This window comes from Acinonyx jubatus, chromosome D4 (genome assembly GCF_027475565.1).
Source record: "Acinonyx jubatus isolate Ajub_Pintada_27869175 chromosome D4, VMU_Ajub_asm_v1.0, whole genome shotgun sequence".
Classification (NCBI taxonomy): domain Eukaryota; kingdom Metazoa; phylum Chordata; class Mammalia; order Carnivora; family Felidae; genus Acinonyx; species Acinonyx jubatus.
Genome location: NC_069391.1, coordinates 2,581,823 through 2,600,131, shown reverse-complemented (window position 1 = coordinate 2,600,131; position 18,309 = coordinate 2,581,823). Strand labels below are relative to the sequence as shown.

General features: G+C 60.5%; 1 protein-coding gene and 1 long non-coding RNA gene across 6 annotated transcripts in view; one reads left to right on the top strand and one right to left on the bottom strand.

Annotated features, from left to right (window-relative positions):
• VAV2 (vav guanine nucleotide exchange factor 2) overlaps nucleotides 1-18,309 on the top strand; it is a 160,756-nt gene that overhangs the window by 30,723 nt on the left and 111,724 nt on the right. For all 3 annotated transcript variants that reach the window (XM_027051812.2, XM_027051809.2, XM_053204412.1), the window contains exon 2: nucleotides 1,558-1,674. In XM_027051812.2, coding sequence (XP_026907613.2) covers nucleotides 1,558-1,674 — 117 coding nt within the window. The remainder of the gene's footprint in view (nucleotides 1-1,557; nucleotides 1,675-18,309) is intronic.
• LOC128312057 (uncharacterized) lies at nucleotides 5,356-8,421 on the bottom strand. Of its 3 annotated transcripts, XR_008290848.1 has the most exons (5): nucleotides 8,208-8,421; nucleotides 7,662-7,824; nucleotides 6,494-7,213; nucleotides 5,689-5,858; nucleotides 5,356-5,502 (listed from the first exon to the last, which is right to left on the bottom strand). It is a non-coding gene; the product is annotated as an uncharacterized LOC128312057 (long non-coding RNA). The 3 variants fall into 3 exon arrangements; XR_008290847.1 differs by having other exon boundaries at nucleotides 6,494-7,246; nucleotides 7,662-8,420; XR_008290846.1 differs by having other exon boundaries at nucleotides 7,662-8,419.

Sequence of the window (18,309 nt, the reverse complement as noted above, 5' to 3'; positions counted from 1 at the left end):
AACACATACCTCGAACGTATCCATCCTTCCAGAAGGTTCTGTGGGGGCGTACTCTTGTAGGCTCATGGGGATGAAAGAGACGTGACCAGTAGCATCAGGTCTGAGCCGGGATCGGGCCTCAGGCCAGAATGTGTTTTGCTGTTGGACGCATCTTGGTCGTCCTTTGTCTACTGAAGAAATGGGAGTCCGTGCCGTCTGCAGACCAGGGCGTGTGGGGTCCACGATGGTTCACAGACATGGACGCTGGTGCTGAGCTCGGGGAAGGGGGTCTCCTTGTCCTTAGGGGCACTCACATGTTTGGGGGTCCTGGGGTCATGTCTGCGGTTTGCTCTCGCACATTCAGAAAACACCGTACCCCCACACAGCCGGTGCGTCAGCAGCGGCCGTGACCGGTGACCCACCCTGGCCAGGACAGGAGGAGCGGCCCAGGGTGGAGGGCGCCCGGGGTGGGTGCTAGGCCGGGGCGCCGCGTGCCTCGAGGGCATTCTCTGAGCAGCTGGTTCCCCAGGTCGACCGTACCTTCTGATTCTGGCCTGTCTTCCTTCCATCTGTCCCCGCGTCTGCGTTTCCGGGGGGCTGGCGCTGGCCCTGTGGTTCTTGCCGTGGAGCCCCCGGGCCCTTAGTGAATGGTTACTGGTGGGGACGACTGGTCTGAAGTTCCGGGCCCCTTCAGCCCACACGTTGCTGTCCTTGCCTCTGACGCGCCCTTGCTGACTGGACTGGGTGGACCGACGGTCCTCGCACGGCATGGCTCACTCTGTGCCATCACGGTGCACAGCCCAGCCAGGCACGTCCTGTTCGGAAACCGGGCTACAGGAGCCGAAGCCGCTGTCCCTGGTCCTGTAAGTTGGAATCAGTGGACAGGACTCGAACCTGGGGCCAGAACAACTCCGGATGGTGCTCTCCAGGAGGCCCGGCCCGCAGCCCCCGTGTGTCCTTCACCAGCAGCTTCTCGACAGGGACCGCAGCCGGCCATCCTGTTCACCCGCAGCCCCAAACCTCCAGCCCCCGTCACTTTGCCAGGCCCAGTGTCGCCGGGTCACCGGGTGGAGGAGGTGCCCCAGTGCTGATTGGGAACCCTGGCCCTGTGCGCCCCCAGCCTCCCACCGCGGCTGGCGTGTCCACTCCCGGGGTCCGCCACGGACGGCTTCCACGGACCGTTCTGGCCTTTGGTTTCATCACATCTACGATAATTGGGGCGGGCCTGCGCCAGGGAAGACAGGTGTGTGTGCGTGTGCATGTGCGTGCACGCCTGTGTGTGTATGTGAGGGGCGCACGTGTGCAGGTGCCCGTGTGTTCACGCGCTGGTTTTGCTGATTCGAGACCACATTTGCAGTCGCGATCGTCAGTGCTGGGTCCCCCTGGGCAGGGGGGCGGGACAAAGGGTCAGGAGTGGCCGGGGTGAGCCGGGGGCGCCTGTGACGTCTGGCCCAGTGGGGCAGCAGTGGTGAGGCCCCCCCCAGAGCAGGAATGCGCGTCCGGGCCGGCACCCGCCGCTGCCTTTACGCTCTTCTCACAGACCCTGGGGGCTCAGTGCTCTTGTCTTCTCTCCTCTAGTTCCTGTGCTTAAAGAACATCCGCACCTTCCTGAAAGTCTGCCACGATAAATTTGGACTACGAAACAGCGAGCTGTTTGACCCCTTCGACCTCTTCGATGTCCGAGACTTTGGGAAGGTGAGTGTCCGGGCACGGTGGCCGAGCGCCGGCTCTGTGCGGGGCGGCGGGGCGACAGGACAGGCCTGCCTCCTCCGGGTCTCGCCGCACCCAGAGTGAGGTCAGGTGTCCGGAATCCAGGAGGGCAGAGGGAAGGCAGGGTGTGGACGAGGACACAGCCGGGGGCTGAGCCCTGGCCCTGCCTCCCTAGCCGGGGCACCTGACGTATACTTGCTCCCCCGAATCTCCACTCTTCACGGGAAGTCGGGCAGGTGTTACTACCAGCCCGCCCGGGGGTCGCGTGAGATGCTGCAGGGGCACGTTTACTCGTGGAAAGATCCGTGGCGGTTACGCTCAATGCCAGCAGAGCAGCCTGGCTCTAAGCATGTGTTGGGCGAGGAGGGGGTGATGACCCGAACCCCCAGGGTTCCTGGAGGTGATCCTCGAGGCCTGGGCCAAACAGCTCAGAAGTCTCCCCGTGTTCTCAGAAGTGCCCTTTGTCAGCTGTCCCGCAGAAGCCCTGTTGGTGCGGGTGAGAAGGTACCTGGGGCTGGGCAGGTATAAAGGCCGGAGGCTGGCGGGGGGTTTCAGCTCGTTTGTGAGCTGGCTCCCTGGTGAGCCTGCCTTCATAGTGGCCAGAGGCGTCACCCGCCATCTGAAGGCACGTCCTTTTAAATGGCTGGAGTCGGGACCATGATACCGTTTGCTGGATGGAGGCCGAGGGCTTGAGGGAAGGCCTTGTTCTGTGCTGCCTGGAGTCGGGTGGCCCCCCGGCCCCGTGGGCTCTCAGAGGACGGCACCGGGAGCTCTGCCCTCGGCTGCGCTGGCACGGGCTCTGTGAGACAGTCGCTTCCTGGACTGCCCAGGGAGCCACTTTCCACCTGCTGATGGGAAGTATCGGGAGATGTTTATTGGTTTAATCTATCTGAGGACCATTATCGGGGACTTGGTGTTTGAGGAAACGTTCTATGAATACATGATTTACGAAATGCAGGGAGAATTTTGTATTTACAGTTACGAGCGCCGAGAAGTCCATTCGAAGAGGAGCCCTTCCTTGAGACGCGATGAAGCGTCAGATTACTGTCAGTAGCTAGGATTTTCCCATAAGCCACCTGGCCCGATGGTGTCCCCCCCCCCCCCCCCCGCCTTCCCTGGTTCTGAAATTCTCTAAGAAAGAGATTCAGGGACCGGCTCAAGAACCCATGTCTGTGTGATCAGCACCTCATAGAGGTTTCCGTTTCCCCTTGAACAGCTCACTCAATTCCCTGTGCCCCGGGCCACGTGTGCCCGAGCGGCAACCGAGGCTGGGGTGGGGCCAGGCAGGTTTCCTCTCCTAGAAGTGGGCTTCCCAGTCCGCAGGGCTGCTTTCTAGTGGATTGGATCTCCTCTCCCGTTCTCCTTTCTCCTGGGGAGCGGCAGTGCCCTGGGCTCTGGAAAGGGGCCTCCCGGACATACACCCACACTCTTCACCTGTGTGCACACTCACGCAGAGACACTGCTTTGCACTCACATGCTTTCATATGCACTCGTGCATACACACTCGGGATCTCACACACACACACACACACACACACACACACACACTGAAGCACACAACCGGTCTTTAAAATAACCATATGGAGAAAAAGATGGGATAAACCTTGGCCAAGTTCATTTCTTGGCGAATAGTTAAAATGCAAATGACCCAGGCTGCAATTCTGTTTTGCTTTTGATTTGCCACAGCTGAATGCAGTGATGTAAGGCGCACGTAAATTCGGATCAAATTCTCATCCTGCGACTCGCCAGCCGTGTGGCCACGCGGTTTGCCAGGGGGGCGCCCCTCGCGCTCATCGGCGGTTCCAGGGAGGCGGCTTGGCTCCAAGGTGGACGTGCCAGGTCCACCCAGAGGGGCCGCGAGGACGCCACTTCCGAGCTGGCCTCCGGTCCACCCACGTGCGCTGTGACGGTCACTCGCGATGCTTCGTCACACCGTGGCATCTGCTGTGGGGAGCCAGGCGTGGTGTGGAGGTGGTGTGATGGCCCAGACCCGGGCGCTGAGCTGTGTGCAGGGGGCGGGGGGGGGGTGGGGGCCTCGGTTCATGCCCTGCACTGACGACCCTTTGCTCCAGGAGGGGCAGGGCTCGGGCAGAGCTCCCCCATCCTGCCTCTGCTTTCCGTGTGTGACCCTCGAGTCAGACCGCTTGAAAATCTCGCCCTGCTTACTGGCTCGACCACTGGGCAGGTGGCACGGTGCCTCTGACCTCGGTTTGCCTGGCTATGCAGGCGGCGTGGCACCGAGCCGTCAGTAGCTGCTCCTGAAACGGCGGGCGTGTGTGGCTGTCCAGCCCCCCGCCCCCGGGTCTGGCCAGGACAGAACCAGAGCCTCACAGATCAGCGACACATCTACTTTCTCCCTTGTTATTTTACTCGTAAAGACGTAAGTGTGTGTCTTTGGAAGACGGGGCCGGACGGCTAAGTGCACAGAGTCTGCACCCTCGCGGGCTGTGTTTGAGTCCGGTGAGCGGCTGTGCCCGGGTCGCTCAGTTTCTCCAAGCCCTCCCCTCCCCCTCCCCCCCCAGTAAGGTCTGTTGAGCAGAAAGTAGAATTGGGTTTGTGGAGTGCTGACACCTGGCACCCGTCCCGGGCAGCTCGCCCTTGTTTTCCCCACCCTTCTCCTCGTTCCTCTGGCCTCTTGTTGGCTGCGTGGGAGCGTGGGAGGCACGTGGGGCTCCGGGCAGAGCCTGGCCTGCCCCTTCTGCCCGCTATGCATCTGGCCAAGCGTCCCACTTACGGGTCTCCTGCCCTGCACGTGATTCTCTTCGAGGGAAACCTGTGAGTGGGAAGCAGCATTTCCCAGCTGCGGGCCAGTGGAGGCTTCGGCCTCTGGGTCGTGCTCTCCCCGTAGCGGCCCCGGCCTCTCCTGGTGTCCAGGGAGGGGGATACCCTGGAAGAATAAATCGCCAGCAAAGCCCCAGCGCCTGCGGCCTGCTTTGCTTGGTGCACGGACACGCGGGGACTCTCCCGCTCCTGGACCGTGGCGCTGGGCAGGGCAGGGCAGGGCGCAGCAGCAGGCTGACTGGGCCCCCCGGGCTGGTGATGATACGGAGCTGGTCTGGTTTCTCATTCACTGCTTTCTGAGATGGGCCTGGGAAGGTTCTTGCACAGACAGAGTCCCTGGGCACAGAGACACAGCCAAGTGTCTATGCGTCTCTTCAGAGACATCTACTGAGATTTCCCATGGGCCTGGATTCGCCTTTTGGCCTCCAGGAGCCCAGCCAGGACACCACGGCTCTTCCAGATGGGCCTGGCGGCCATCATTGACGTCAGACCGTGAAGATGTGACCGCACGCTCTGCCCTCCCTCTGGCCCCCCGCGGTTGGCCCTGGAGTGATGAGAGTCCCAGCCAGCAGGGAGGCAGCGTCTGTCCCACTACCGAACACCGAGCTCTGTAGGATCAGAACCAACTCGTCGTCTCCTGGGCGGGTGAGGCCAGTGGGGCAAAAGGACTGATCTCCGTAGCCGGGCGATTGCTGCCGACCAGAACCTTCTGGGAGCCTGGGTTCAGGGGGATGCTGAAGCTTCTTCCGGGGCACGGGTTTGGGACTGGGGGGTGGGGTGTAGGGCCAGGGATTGGAGGGAGGGGTTTCTTTCTCACTGGCTGCTGGTGTTCATGGCGTCCGGGCGGGGAAGGGATCCTTACGGAGACGCCGGTTAGTCTCAGGCTGCTTTAGAAGTTTCCAGGTTTTTTAAATTTTTTTTATTTAAGAAGGTTTGTGGTGTTCAGATCCTGTCCCTGTCCTGGGTTTTGTTGTTCCTTTTCCAAACAGCTACCTGTCAGCTTCCCAAGCCTTCATATTGTTGGAGTCGTTCCTTCAGGAGAAAAAGCATTCGTTCATTCATTCGTTCACCCATCCACTCACCCGCCCACCATCTGTTCACACGTCCATCATCGTATCCACTCACCACTCGCCCGCCCCCCGCTCACACATCCGTCTACCATCCCCCCCGTGTACCCAGCACTTAATTTACGGCACGTTTGTGGAGCACCCGCCGTACCAGAGAAGTTGCATGGCCTTTGCCCTCCAAGGGGGAGCCCAGATTAGCTGTTGTGCCATCAGTGGTAGAAGAAAGGAGAAGGTGAAAACTCTGGGACTTCCCCAGGAGCTGCCCGGCCCTGGCCCATCTCTCAGCCGCGACACCAGGAGGATTTCCTCCGCGATCGTGCCCTAGGGAGGATCACGCACAGTGAATGCACGGCCCGTGTTGCTGAGGGAAGCGCTGAACCCCTCTCTCCCGGGATACCGCTCGGAGCTGGGGCTGATTCCCACGATCTTCCCGTGTGCAGACCCAGCCCGCCCCCCAGGCCCTCAGGCTTCTCCTGCGGCCTCCGCTGGGGCAGACTGGGCCGAGCAGGGCACGTGCAGAGGGGAGCTGGTGTTTTGGGGCCCTCGAAGCTTCAGAAGGTGTTTTCTTAACCCAGGAGGCGTGCTGGGAGGGGCAGGCCGTGTTGGCTGGGTTCTCTGCTCCCTGGCTTAGGGCACCCGGGCAGACCCTCAGCAGAGGCCTTGGTGGGGTGGCGGGCAGGTGGACCCCTGGAGACCCTCGAGGGCTGCGGGAGCCCTGGGCACAGCCAGCCCCCCAAGGAGCGAGCCCTGCTTGCCGGGGGGGAAGCCACTGTGCCTTCCTTCCAGCACCTTCTCTCATGTGGATTCTTTTGGAGCGAGGCGATGGAGGCGGCCGGCAGGAGAGGGAGGGGCTTCCTGTCCGCTAGGCCTGGGTGGGATCTGGGCTTTGCAATTACTTGGGCTCCTCGAGCTTTCCTTTCCGCAGGGATACATACAACAAAGACGCTGTGACCCACCGTGTGGCATCGATACGAGGTCTGAGCGAGGAAGTGCAAGACGGGCCCCAGTGGACTCGATCAAGTACTTTGTCCCTCTTCCTGCTGGGTCACCCGGCAGGCTCCGGCAGGAGCTGGCGGACCCGGAAAGTTGGTTCCGGAAGTCTTTCCTTTTTCTGGTTGCTTCCTGGGTGTTTCTTGCATTAAAGGGACCAGGTTTGGTGGGCGGGCGTGGGGAATGTGGGCTTGCTGGTGAAATCCTGCCACAGGCGGACCCTTCCCTTCTCCCTGCGTGCCCCCTGTTGGATGCACACGGCCCAGCGTGGGAACAGGTGGCCCGCATCAGCTGGGCCTTCCAGAGACGCCGTTGCCCCGGCCTGGAAGCCGGTTGGGAGTTTTGGGAAAGAAGATCCTGGTGAGACTGCAGTTTCTGTGGCTTTCTGCTGGCATTTTGGTCCCTGGAGGTGGCAGAGTGGTGGCCCCACCTCCTTATTGCGCGCTGGCCCCCGGGGTGAGCTCATTCCTCAGCCCACGTCATGCAGCAGGAGGCGAACCCCAGGCTGCAGGGAGTCGCAGAGGGCTGGCTCTGGGCTGTCCTTCCCTCGTCCGTCAGGAGTGGCAGTGGTCATGTGCGGGGCTCCGTTGCTGCTGTGCTGGCCTCCTTAGGTCCACGAGCTCCCGCCGTCCCTCAGGGACCTCATGAAGTAGGGAGGGAGCCGAGGCCCAGAGAGAAGACGCATCCTGATGGGGGAACGGGAGGTCTCTGTTCAGGTCCTGCCGGCAGAGGTCGGTTGTTACGCATTCCGCTGCCCCTTCCCTCCCGCCCGGCCGGGCCGCTGTGTGCAGGGACAGGGCGAGGTCAGCCCTGTGGAATTCTGCAGACGGGTTGGGGAGCTAGGCCAGAGGCCAGTGTGGAGGCTGGGGGGGCAGATCGATGGCCAGGAGGCCAGTGTGGAGGCCCACAGCGCTGTCTGGGGAGAGGCCGTGAGAGGCCTAAACCAGGATAGAGCTGACCGTTAGCCCTTTAAAAGATGCGGGGCAGTGAACGCATGACTTCCGGAATGAAGGTCAGAGCAGGTGCCGGTGATTCCCTCCTGCAGTGGCTCTCAAACCACTTTGGGCCTTCTCAGGAGGCAGGGAGGAGGCAGGGAGGGCAGGGCCTGCTGAATCAGGGTGAGCCTACTCTTACCTGCTTTCCTGGGCAGCACCGGTGCTTCTAGAAGCCAGGGGGAAGTGGAGCCGCTGAGACAGCTTTCGGGGCTCTAGACGGAATGTGATGCTGAAGGGCCGGGGCTGGTATCGGGGCCTGGGCGGCACGGTCGCCTCACCCCCTGGGGCCGTGGTTTCCCTGTCTGTAAAATGGGTTTGCAGCTCGGCCCACCTCTGAGAAGTGTGGAGGAGGACGTGGCAGGGTGCGGCTGTGCGTGCTGGGTCTGGAGCCCTCGTCCCCACCCCGCCGAGCAGGTGGCTGGCAGCCTTGGCCGTGGGCCGGGCACAGCGGTGGTTCCTGCCGGAGCACCCGCCTCGCCCGGCCCCCTCGTCCGGCCCCTGCTGTGCCAGCCCCAGCATTGATTTCTCTGTTTAGCGTCTGCATCGACCAACACGTCCCCCGGGTGCCGTCTGGCCAGGGAGGGAGGCAGCAGGCAGCCGCGGGGTATCGATCGGACCCCCTTATCTCTGCACCCAGGCCCCGCGTTGCCACGTGTCTGTCCGTCCCCTCTTCCTGTTTGTTCACCAATCTGCACAGTCCTCGGTGTTCTCTCCAGGCCTTTGTGCCGCTCGTTTGATGAGCCCCAGGCGCTGACGCTGCGGCCACCGTGATGTCGTGGGCCAGGCGCTCTGGTCCCACAGAGTCCACGGCGCACTAGTTACTTTTAAGATGTGGCCGCCGGGGGGCGCTCGCGTGCACACGCACTGGGGTGGGCGTGGTCCTCTGCTCCCTTCCCACGGGAGCGGTTGGCCGGGGGTGGGGGCGGTTGGGTGTTGGTCCCGGAGTCCCTGCAGGTCTCACCCCCCCCCCCCCACCAGCGTGGGAGGGTCTTGGGTGTGAGGCAGAAGCGGGGCAGGGCGGGGGGGGGGGGCGTCCTCTGGGCCTTTGTGTTGGGTGGGGCCCCGGGCAGGTGGCGGCCCCCAGACGCGGCCAGGTCTCCGAGCACCCTGTGCCTGTTGACTCCCGTCTTGCCGATGACTCATTTCCGGGGAGAGAGGGGGATTCGGGGACCGTGGGTGTATGTGGTGGAAACGGTCACACCTGACAGCAGAGAAGCAGGGGTGTGGAGGAGATGGGCTCTGGAGGGGTGCGCCCAGGCCTCGCTGCACCAGGGCAGAAGGCTGCCTGCCTCTCTGGGCCTCGGTTTCCCCATCTGGGGTCAGACCGCTGCCGGGATGGCCTCTGGGGCGTGGTCGCCGGGGGTGGCCCTGTCGTCCCCCTGGGTGTCGGGCAAGCCGGCCAGTGTGTGTCGTCCTCTCCTCTGGGTCTGCTTTGCCCTGCAGGCCCCACCCAAGCGGGTGAGAGCGTTTTCTCTGCTGGGTGTGGTGTGGCTCATGCCTGCCTTTTTTCCTCTGTCCACAGTCAATTAAGTATTAATTGGCTAATTGTTTCTCCCCGGTGCCCCGAGACATTGTTTCTGTGGAAGCCTGACAGTTTGATGTTTGCAGCAAAAAATGCTGGATGAGAGTAAGAAGGGGAGAAGAGAAAAAAATAGCAAAATGTAAATAATTAATTGTAACAAGGTGTTCTTTCTTGGCACCCTGGGAGGCTCTTCTCAGGGGGTATTGATTCTTCTAAAGGCACCGAGGGGTCTGTAGTGCAGGCATCAGCGGTAGGATCCGGCCTGAGAGTGGGGGGCGGCTCCCCTGAATCACAGGGAGTGTGGCTACGACCTTGTTGGGGAGGAGAGACCTCACCACTGCCCCTCTGAGAGCTTTGCCTCACCCCCGGCCCCCCCCCCAGGTGCTGCAGGTGCGGGGTGCAGGCCCCCCCACCTCCCCCGGATTCCAGGATTAGGGAGCTTGGGCCGGAGTCCGTCCTGTGGATATTCATCCTGGGCGATCCTTTTTGACTTTCATTTTGTAAAAGCAATTTTGTATTGTGATAAAACTGACGTAACATATTATTGATCCTTTCGGCCATTTTTGTGCACAACCCAGTACGTTCGCGGTGTTGGGCGGCCGCCACCTCCTTCTCATTCCAGAGCCTTGTCATCACCCCAGAAGGGAACTCGGCCCCCTCCCGTCCCGCACCCCGGCCCCTGGCCGCCACCCACTGGTTCCCTGTCTCTGCGGGTTTCCCTGCTCTGGACATTTCACATGCCTGCAATCAGGTCACATGTGGCCTTTTGTGTCTGGCTTCTTGCGCTCGGCATCACGGGCCCCGGGGACGTCCTTGTGGCGCCTGCCAGAATTCCATTCTTTGTAGGGCACCCCGGTGGCTCAGCCCGTTGAGCGTCCAACTCTTGGATTTCAGCTCAGGTCATGATCCTAGGGTCGTGGGATTGAGACTCTTGTCGGGCTCTGCTAAGAGCATGGAGCCTGCTTGGGATTCTCTCTCTCTCTCTCTCTCTCTCTCTCTCTCTCTCTCTCTCTCTGTCTCTGTCTCTCTTTCCCTTTGCCCCAGCCCCACTTGTGCATTCTCTCTTGCTTTCAAAAAAAAAATATATATATATAAGTTAGAAAGAACTCAGTTCTTCGTAAAGGCAGAGTAGCGTTCTGTTGTACGGATACACCACCTGTTGTCTCTCTGTCATCCGTGGGTGGACGTTGGGGCCACGCCTACCTTTGGCTGTTGTGGACAGTGGTGCTGCTGTCAACGCAGGTGTGCAAATGCTTGTTTGGTTCCTGCTTTCATTTCTTCTGGGTAAATACCCAGAAGTGGATTTGCCGGATCCCGTGTTCAGTTTCTGGAAGAATTGCTCTAATAGTCACAGTGGCTGCACCATTTTGTGTTCCCACCAACAGGGCACAAGTGTTCCGATTCCCCTGTATCCTCACCAACATCTGTTGTTTTCTGTGTGTGTGTGTGTGTGTGTGTGTGTGTGTGTGTGTGTGAGAGAGAGAGAGAGACAGCCACTCTAGTGGGCGTGAAATCCTACCACTGTGGTTTTGATTTGATTTGCATTTCCCTCACGGTTGGTGACGTTGAGCGCCTCTTCTTGTACTCATTGGCCATCCTTGTGTCTTCTTTGGAGAAATGCCTGTTCAAGGCCTTTGCCCACCTTCGAATCCAATCCATCCAATCCTATTGAGCTGTAGAAGTTCTTTATGTATGCTGCGTACTAATCCCTCGAGGTGCGTGGCGCACGGATCTTCCCCCCCTTTCCACCGGTCACCTTTTCGCTCCCCTGGTAGTGTCCTTCGATGCATAACAGGCTTTGATGAAGACACATGGCTGTTTTTTTCTTCTGTTGTCTGGGTGTTTAGCGTCCTCTCCAGTGAGTCACTTCCAAATCCAGTGTCATGAAGTTTTTCCCTTGTGTTTACTTCTGAATGTTTTATGGCCTTAGCTCTTACATCGAGGTCTTTGATCCCCTCTCGAATTAATTTTGGGATATGGTGGGAGTAAGTGTGCAAACTGTACTTTGTGTACGTGGAGGTCGTGTTTTCCCAGCGCCCTTGCTTGAAAAGATCGTCATTTCTGCAGCGGACTGTCTTGGTATATTTGAGGGAGGGTGGGTGTTGCAGACGGGGCCTCCACGGAGGGTTGGCCAGAAGCCCCCCGCCTCAGGGCAGCGAGGGAAGCGTTCACCGAGTGGCCACATTGTCGGTTCGTCCGGGAAGAGTCTGCCCCGTCAGGCCAGCTTCACCCGCCTCAAGATCCCCATCTTTAAAAGCCCCCTGCCGCCAGCACCGCCCCTGCTCGGGACAGGTGTCCACCAGGCACCCACCTCAGCCTTCCCTTGGGGGTGTCAGGCCCCTCCCCAAGGTGTGTGAGCCCAGGCCCCTCGGCAGCCCCGGACGGGGCCAGGAGCCCGTTCTGTCCCCGCTGGCCATCTGGTTGGAATCGGGGAGGCACACGTGCGTGCCACGTCCTGCCTGCTCCACCTGCCGGCAGGCGGGAAGCGCTCAGGTGCAGCACTCCGTGCAGACGTCATTACAGCAGCCCTCACGTCCGGTGCCCTCACGTCCGGTGCCCTCACGTCCGGTGCTCGTGGCTGAACCTCCGAGAAGAGCGAACGTCTCGGCAGACGGGCTCTGTGGAGATTTGTATAATCAGCGGTTGATTTCTTGTCTGCGCTCGGGCCCCGGGCTTCCTCCCAGATTCAGCGCCGAGCCAGGTGGGGTGGGGGGAGCTCGTGGGGACACGGTGGGGCCGGCTTTGAAGTCGGAGCCCGTTCCCCAGGGTGGCCGCCGGGATGCCGAGGGGTCGCCGGTGAAGGAGAGCTACTAGTGAGCAGTGGCCACGAGGAGGCGGGGCGAATGTGGACACGGGCGGATGCGGCTGGTTTCACGGGCGAGGAGGCCCGGTGCGTGAGGTCAAGGCCAGCCCCCTCACACTGGCCCGGGAAGGCGCACCCCTGGCCTGGGCCGTCCACATGGACGTACCGGGCTCGGCACAGCCTTGCAAGCACGGTGGACGTCGCGGGGCCCTCCTGGGGATGAAGTGGCTGCGGCCACAACCAGCCTGAGATCAAACCTGAGCTGAGATCGAGAGTTGGACGCTTAACGGTCAGAACCCCCCGGGCACCCCAGTCCGGGGTCTCCTTAGACCGGAGGCACCGTGCTTGCTCAGTGTCACTGTCAGGAAGGGGTGAGCTCAGAGCGGGGCCCGGCTGCAGCCCTCATTCTGTCCGTGAGGCTGTGGGAGGCAGCGGTTAGGAGATGGGTTGTGCCATGTCTGGGCTTGAGACCCAGAGGCGAGGGACCTTGGAGCAGGACACAGCCGGCTCTGGACATTCAGTGCCCCCCACCCCTTCCTTCCACAACCACTTAAGGAGTGCCCACCTGGGCCAGGTGCAGGGGACAGAGTTGTGAGCGGGACGGACCCCGTGTTGTCTGCTGCTGTGTTGTCTGGGGGGGGCGGGTTGCTCTCTCCCGCACGTAGGAGTTTGGGGTCTGAGGGCCGAGGGCTCCAGGGAATCTGCTGGGTCCACACGCCCGGCTTTGGTCCCCCAAGGACCCTTTTGAATACCCTCCTCTCCTCTTAGGGCCGCACGTTTTCAAATATTACGCCAACGAAGCCAACGACATTTATTAAGTAATTAGTTTTCCCGTTTTTAATTAATCAAAGGTTAATTATGAGTTACATCTCCAATTAGAGTTTCTGGTCCACGCCTGGTGGCGGTGCCCCACACGGAGTGTGCTCCAGCCGGAAAGGGGGCGGCAGGAAGTCAGTGGTTGGGTATATTCAGTTTGGGGGTGTGCGGGGGTGCTTGGAGACTGTGGGGATGGTGACCTTCAGGACCCCGCTTAGGGCCCCTATCTGTGCAGAGGGCACAGCCGGTCAGCACCGGGCACCGTGGCAGGTTGGCAGGTGTGGGGAGGCAGGAGAGGGAGCTCAGAGGGTGACGGGTGACGGCAGCCCCAGCCCCAGGCCACCCCAGGGCTCCTCGGTGTCATGGGGTCCCGGAGGGTCAGCCGGGGCGTTCTGAGGGCGGGCATCCGGGGAGGAAGGAGCAGTCTTCCGGCCCGGCCCTTGTATAGACGGGGACACGGGCCTGCTTTGTGACCTGCTGTGGGTCCGAGACAGAAACTGGCCTTTCTCTTCTGGCCCCGGGAGCCCAGGCCCCAGGCGATGGGGGGCTGAGTACAGCCTTTCAGGACGACCCGATGAGGCCCCGGGCTCAGCCTCGGACGGCAGACCCCCTCACCCGTGGGAGTTGCTGATGGCGTATCTCAGGGGGCACCCTGGCTCCCGGCCTGTGGCGTGGTCCCTGCATGTTTGGGCTTCTCCTGGCCCGAGGGCGGGTCCACGCTGGGGCCCCTTCGGCCGCCGGGGCCTGGGGATGACAAGAGCGGACTGTTCACTTTGCTTCCCCGAGACAGACTGCATCCATCTGGCTCCGAGTTCTGTGCTGTTTCCGGTTTGCATTCCTTCTTGATCTGAGACTGAAATATTTTAGCTGGTGGCAAAAATGGCTCAGTGCCCTTCCTCCCTCCCAAGTGGAAGGAATGTTCAGGAAGAGTCTGGTGTCCTGGCGCGTTTCCTCGCCGAGTGGGCACAGGTCAGAGATGACCTGTGGATGAGGAAGGCAGGGAGGGCAGCTCACTCTCCTGGCCACTGGGGACAGGGAGGCCCTGGGCTGGGCGTCTGGGTGCCTGGTTTCCGGGAGGCCGCCAGCCGGGGCTGCGTCCGGGGCAGGTCACGGGGGAACAGCTCCGTGGTGCCTGCAGCCTGGCCTCCGCGGGCCGGGAGGTCCGGCAGTTGCTTAACTTTCCAGAGGCTTCCATTTCTCATTAGTCCTGCTTTGCAGCTTGGTAGTGAGAACGTGGGAAGGTGGCCACAGTGCTCCTCCCATGGAAGGTTCTGGAACTGGCACAGGGGTGCTTTTACCCTCCAGCAGGTAGTTGGGGAGCATTGGAAACGCAGGAGTGTGGCTGCAGGGGAGGCCAGGGAGGCGGCCGCTATGGACGGGGAAACTGTAAACCATGAGGGCCACGGGCAGGTCAGGGAAACGGGCAGGATAAGAATGTTAAGTGGTGGACATGATTCAGAAACACGACCCCAGACCCCAGATCTTAGGGACGCTGTGGATCCGGGGGCCAAGGACGGGACGGGGGTCAGACAGGCCCAGGCTTGGGTTCTGCCTTGTGCCGATTCAGTGGGTGAGCTTGGTCATGCTACAGAAGCTCGCTGGCCTCAGTCATCTCATCTACAAAATGGGAGTGGATAGGACACCAGCCTTGTGGGGATCTGAGGCTCGAGTGAGACCCACGTGCGGGACCCACGTCGAGGACCCCAGCCAGTGAATGCACAGAAATGCCTCCCAGCAGGTGCCGTGGAGGGGTGCACTCTGTAGACCCTCGTCTCTGGCCTGGATTTCTTTTTTTTTTTTTTAATCAAAAAATTTTTTCATTGTTCATTTACTTTTGAGAGAGAGACAGAGACAGAGTATGAGCAGGGGAGGGGCTGAGAGAGAGAGGGAGACACAGAATCTGAAGCAGGCCCCAGGCTCTGAGCTGTCAGCATGGAGCCTGACGCGGGCCTTGAACTCACGAGCCATGAGATGGTGACCTGAGCCAACGTCAGACGTTTAACCGACTGAACCACGCAGGCGCCCCTCTGGCCTGGATTTCTAGATGGTTCCTGGTAATGGAGGTAGCCCGGGGCAGCTGGAAGTGGGTTCAGTCGACAGACAGAGGCACTTGAAAACGCAGGAGTAAGACAATTATCAGCAACAGGCTTTCTGCCCTGTTTTGTCCTTCTGTCGCAGCAAAGACCACACGCCTCCTCGGTGTAAAAATAGTTGGGGCTGAGCTGGAGGCACCAATTCCTCTGTAACGTTTCTAATGGTTTCTCTATTAACTTAACTGGTGGAAATCACCCTGAGATGTCTTTCAAGTGGAAAAGGAGAGATGTCCTCATACTGTGGGCATATCATTAGGAAAAGCAAATTAAATCATGTTTAATGGTGTTAGAATCTCAATCACTTTGGAAGATAGAGCCAGTGAAGCAGGGAAATGAGAAAATAGCTGACGCCCTTTGGAAGGAGGTTTGGGAAAGGAGCACCTAGCCGTGCTCCTGGGAACGGCGGTGAGCCGGGCTTGAGGGGGGGGGGGGGGTCCCAGCCGGTGGGATCCAGCCCTGTCACGGTGCTGGTTAAGTTCTCCGTCTCACGGGCTCAGTCTCTGCCAGCAGGTGCGGGGCCATTGTGGGCCGGGGGTGTGTCCCCCCAAAGTCACCCCAAGGTGGAGGTGTTAGGATACGGGGGCTTTGGGAGGGGAGTGGGTCGTGGGGTGAGCCTCGGGGGAGGGACCCCAGGGCGCCACGAGAAGCCGGCCTCACCCAGCGTCAGGATCCTCTGTGGTTGTCGGCGGTCGGTGGTGTTCTGACAGCCGCTGGTGTGGACCAAGGCGGGGTCCAACCAGCACTCTTGTGTCTCAAGGATTCTCTGTTCCAGGTCTTTTGGGTTCTGTCTAGAATTGGGGCGCAGGACCAATCCAGCCCTTCATTTTTTAAAGTTTATCAGAGAGAACGAGCAGGGGAGGGGCAGAGAGAGGGGGACAGAGGATCTAAAATGGGCATCGTGCTGACAGCAGAGAGCCTGACACGGGGCTGGAACTCACGAACTGTGAGATCGCGACCTGAGCTGAAGTCGGTTGTTTAACCGACTGAGTCCCCCCAGCGCCCCCAGTTTGGCCCTTTCACGGATGCCTGACCGGGCGGATTGCTCTCCTCCGTAAGCTTCAGTTTCCTCATCAGAGAAGGGTGGGTGGCCCTGCCTCGGGACCTTTGTGGGTAAGTGCAACCCCGTGGGGCTGGGCTCAGAGTTGGGTCTGATCCGTCTGGAAGAGCCGTGGCCCCTTTGTACGGTGTGCATATTTTCAGTGGGGCCAGTGTTTTGTTTTTGAGTCGCTAATGGCTCTTTGGAGATTATGTCTTTGCAACTTGCTAGAAATGATATCTCTAGCTCTTGTGAACATAAAAAAGCCTTTCTTGCGTAAAAAAAAAAAAAAGAGTTTCTCTTTCTCTCATGGTAGGTTCTCAGTTCCCTGATATGTCATAAAACATACTCAACTTGACATTCTACCATTAGGGAGTCATTCCTTTGACTTTGTTCCTATTGATGTAGGTAACCCGTTAGGCTTTATCACTCGCTTCTCAGCACTGAGGAGTTTGTTGAATCCTCTCTCGAGAATGGGTTCTGATTAAGAACAGAAAAGGAGCTTGGGCTCTCCAAGGGGAGGACCAGCTGGGGGCCCCTGAGGCAGAGAGGCACAGAGTGCAGAAAACTGAATGAGCTCTCCGGCGGGGCCGTCGCCAGCCCCGGTCAGGGAGGGCTGGCCTGCGGCCTGCTTGGGTTTGGTGAGGAGAGACATTTGAGATAGTCAGGGAGGGAAGCAGGGGCGGGGACGGCGGGGCATTAGGGCCCCTTGAGAGGAGCAGCCCCTTCTCGATACTCTGCGAGCTTTTGCTGGGCACCAGCCCCGAGAGAGGTAGGGTGACTGGCTCTGGGACACACGGCTGATGCTGTTGGGGATGCATACAGAAGGCACTTAATAAGTGCCTTAGCACGACTGGAGGCATCCGAGGCGTGTTTGCAGGGGAGCGGACAAAATTGAGGTTGGTCCGGAAAAGCCAGCTGTACTGGAGAGGTGGGCCTGTCCTTCTGCCATGGAGGCCGGTCCCTCAGCATCCGCCCTGTCCCTCTGGTGCGGGGCCTCCCCCCTCCCCCCCTCCCCCTGCTCTTTCTCCCTCTCCACCGGCCGCTGAGACTCCCGCTCACCCACCCCTGCGTCTCAAAGCACCAAGCTCCCCGTTAAAAGTCGTACTGTTTCCCGCGCCCGTGTGGCCTGTCGGGGGCCCAGGAAACGGGGCTCCGGAGGTGGGAGGCAGGTGTTCTTGCATTTTCCAGGCTTGAGCTGGCAGGCCCCGCCCGGCCTTTGTCAGCGCCCACAACCCTCCCTTTGTGCAAGGAGGGATCTCCCCAGGAGAGAAACTTGGGAAATGAATCACTGTCCGTTAGCGTGCAGCGCCGGCTGGCAATTCATCTTGTCCTTTATTCCGCCTTATCTGAGCGAGACGCTCCCCGCCAGGGGGGAGAGGCGGGCGACGAGGCCCCTCCTTCCCTCCTGTCCCCATGGGCGTGGCTGGGGCCTCTGCCCATTTTCCACCAGCCCTCGGGAAGGGAGAGTGTGGCCCGCGCGTACTGTGTGCGTGTGTGTTGTGTCTGCGTGCGTGTGCGTGTGCGTTTTGCGTCCTGTGTTTTCCCGTGTGCTTCTCTGCGGAGACGAGGGGCACCCTGAGGGCTCACGGTCTCGGGTGCTTTGCAAAGGGGGCAGGCCCCCCCCCCCCCCCCCCCAGTTTGCATTTCCTTCAAATGAAAAGTTTCTCGTCGTGGGGACTGTGTCTCTGGGCAGACATTCAGCCGGAAGCCGGCGGTGGGAGCCGTGGAATCCCAGGACGTGTTGAATCCCTTGGAAAACATCAGATTGGGGGGTGGGGACGGGGTTCCGGTGATGACCTCCATCCCAAGGAGCGGGGCCGTGGAGCCCCTGTGCCCTGCCCCGGGACCGTCCTGAGGTCATGGAGCCCTTGAAGACGGGGCTGGGCCCTTGAGCGGGCATTGCCGAACACGCCGGTGTTTGCGAGGCTCGTGCACACGGCACCCACGTGCCTCCTGCGGCCCCCTCCCACCCGTGAGCCCTCGGTCTCCTCTTTTCTGGGGCGGTGGTGGTGCAATGCCTGTGGCACAGAACTTACCGTGGTAGCCGCTTTAAGGCGTGTGACCATTGCCACCATGTAGTTTCAGAAGACGTCCGTCAGGCCGGAAGGAAGCCCCGGGCCCGTGGCAGCCACCCCCAGCCCCCAGCAACCGCCCGCCTGCTTCCGTCCCTCTGGACTCCCCTCTTCCGGATGCTGCGTGGAAATGGAATCCTGTGTCACGCGGGTTTTGTGTCTGGCTTCTTCCACTCGGCGTGACGCTTTCAGGGTTCATCGATGGGGCCGGCGCTTTGTTCCTGTTTATCCTCCCGTGATGTGCCACAATCTGTCTGGCTGCTGCTGGACCCTGGGGTGTTTGGCCCTTGTGGATTGCGCTGTTGTGAACGTGTGTGCAAGGATCTGTTTGAACGCCTGCTTTCGTGTCTTGGGGGCACGTGCCTCAGAGTGGAATTGCTGGCTTCGGGTGTAGTTCTGTGTCTAACTGGCGGGGCCGGGCCTTCCTGGCTGGGAAGGCAGC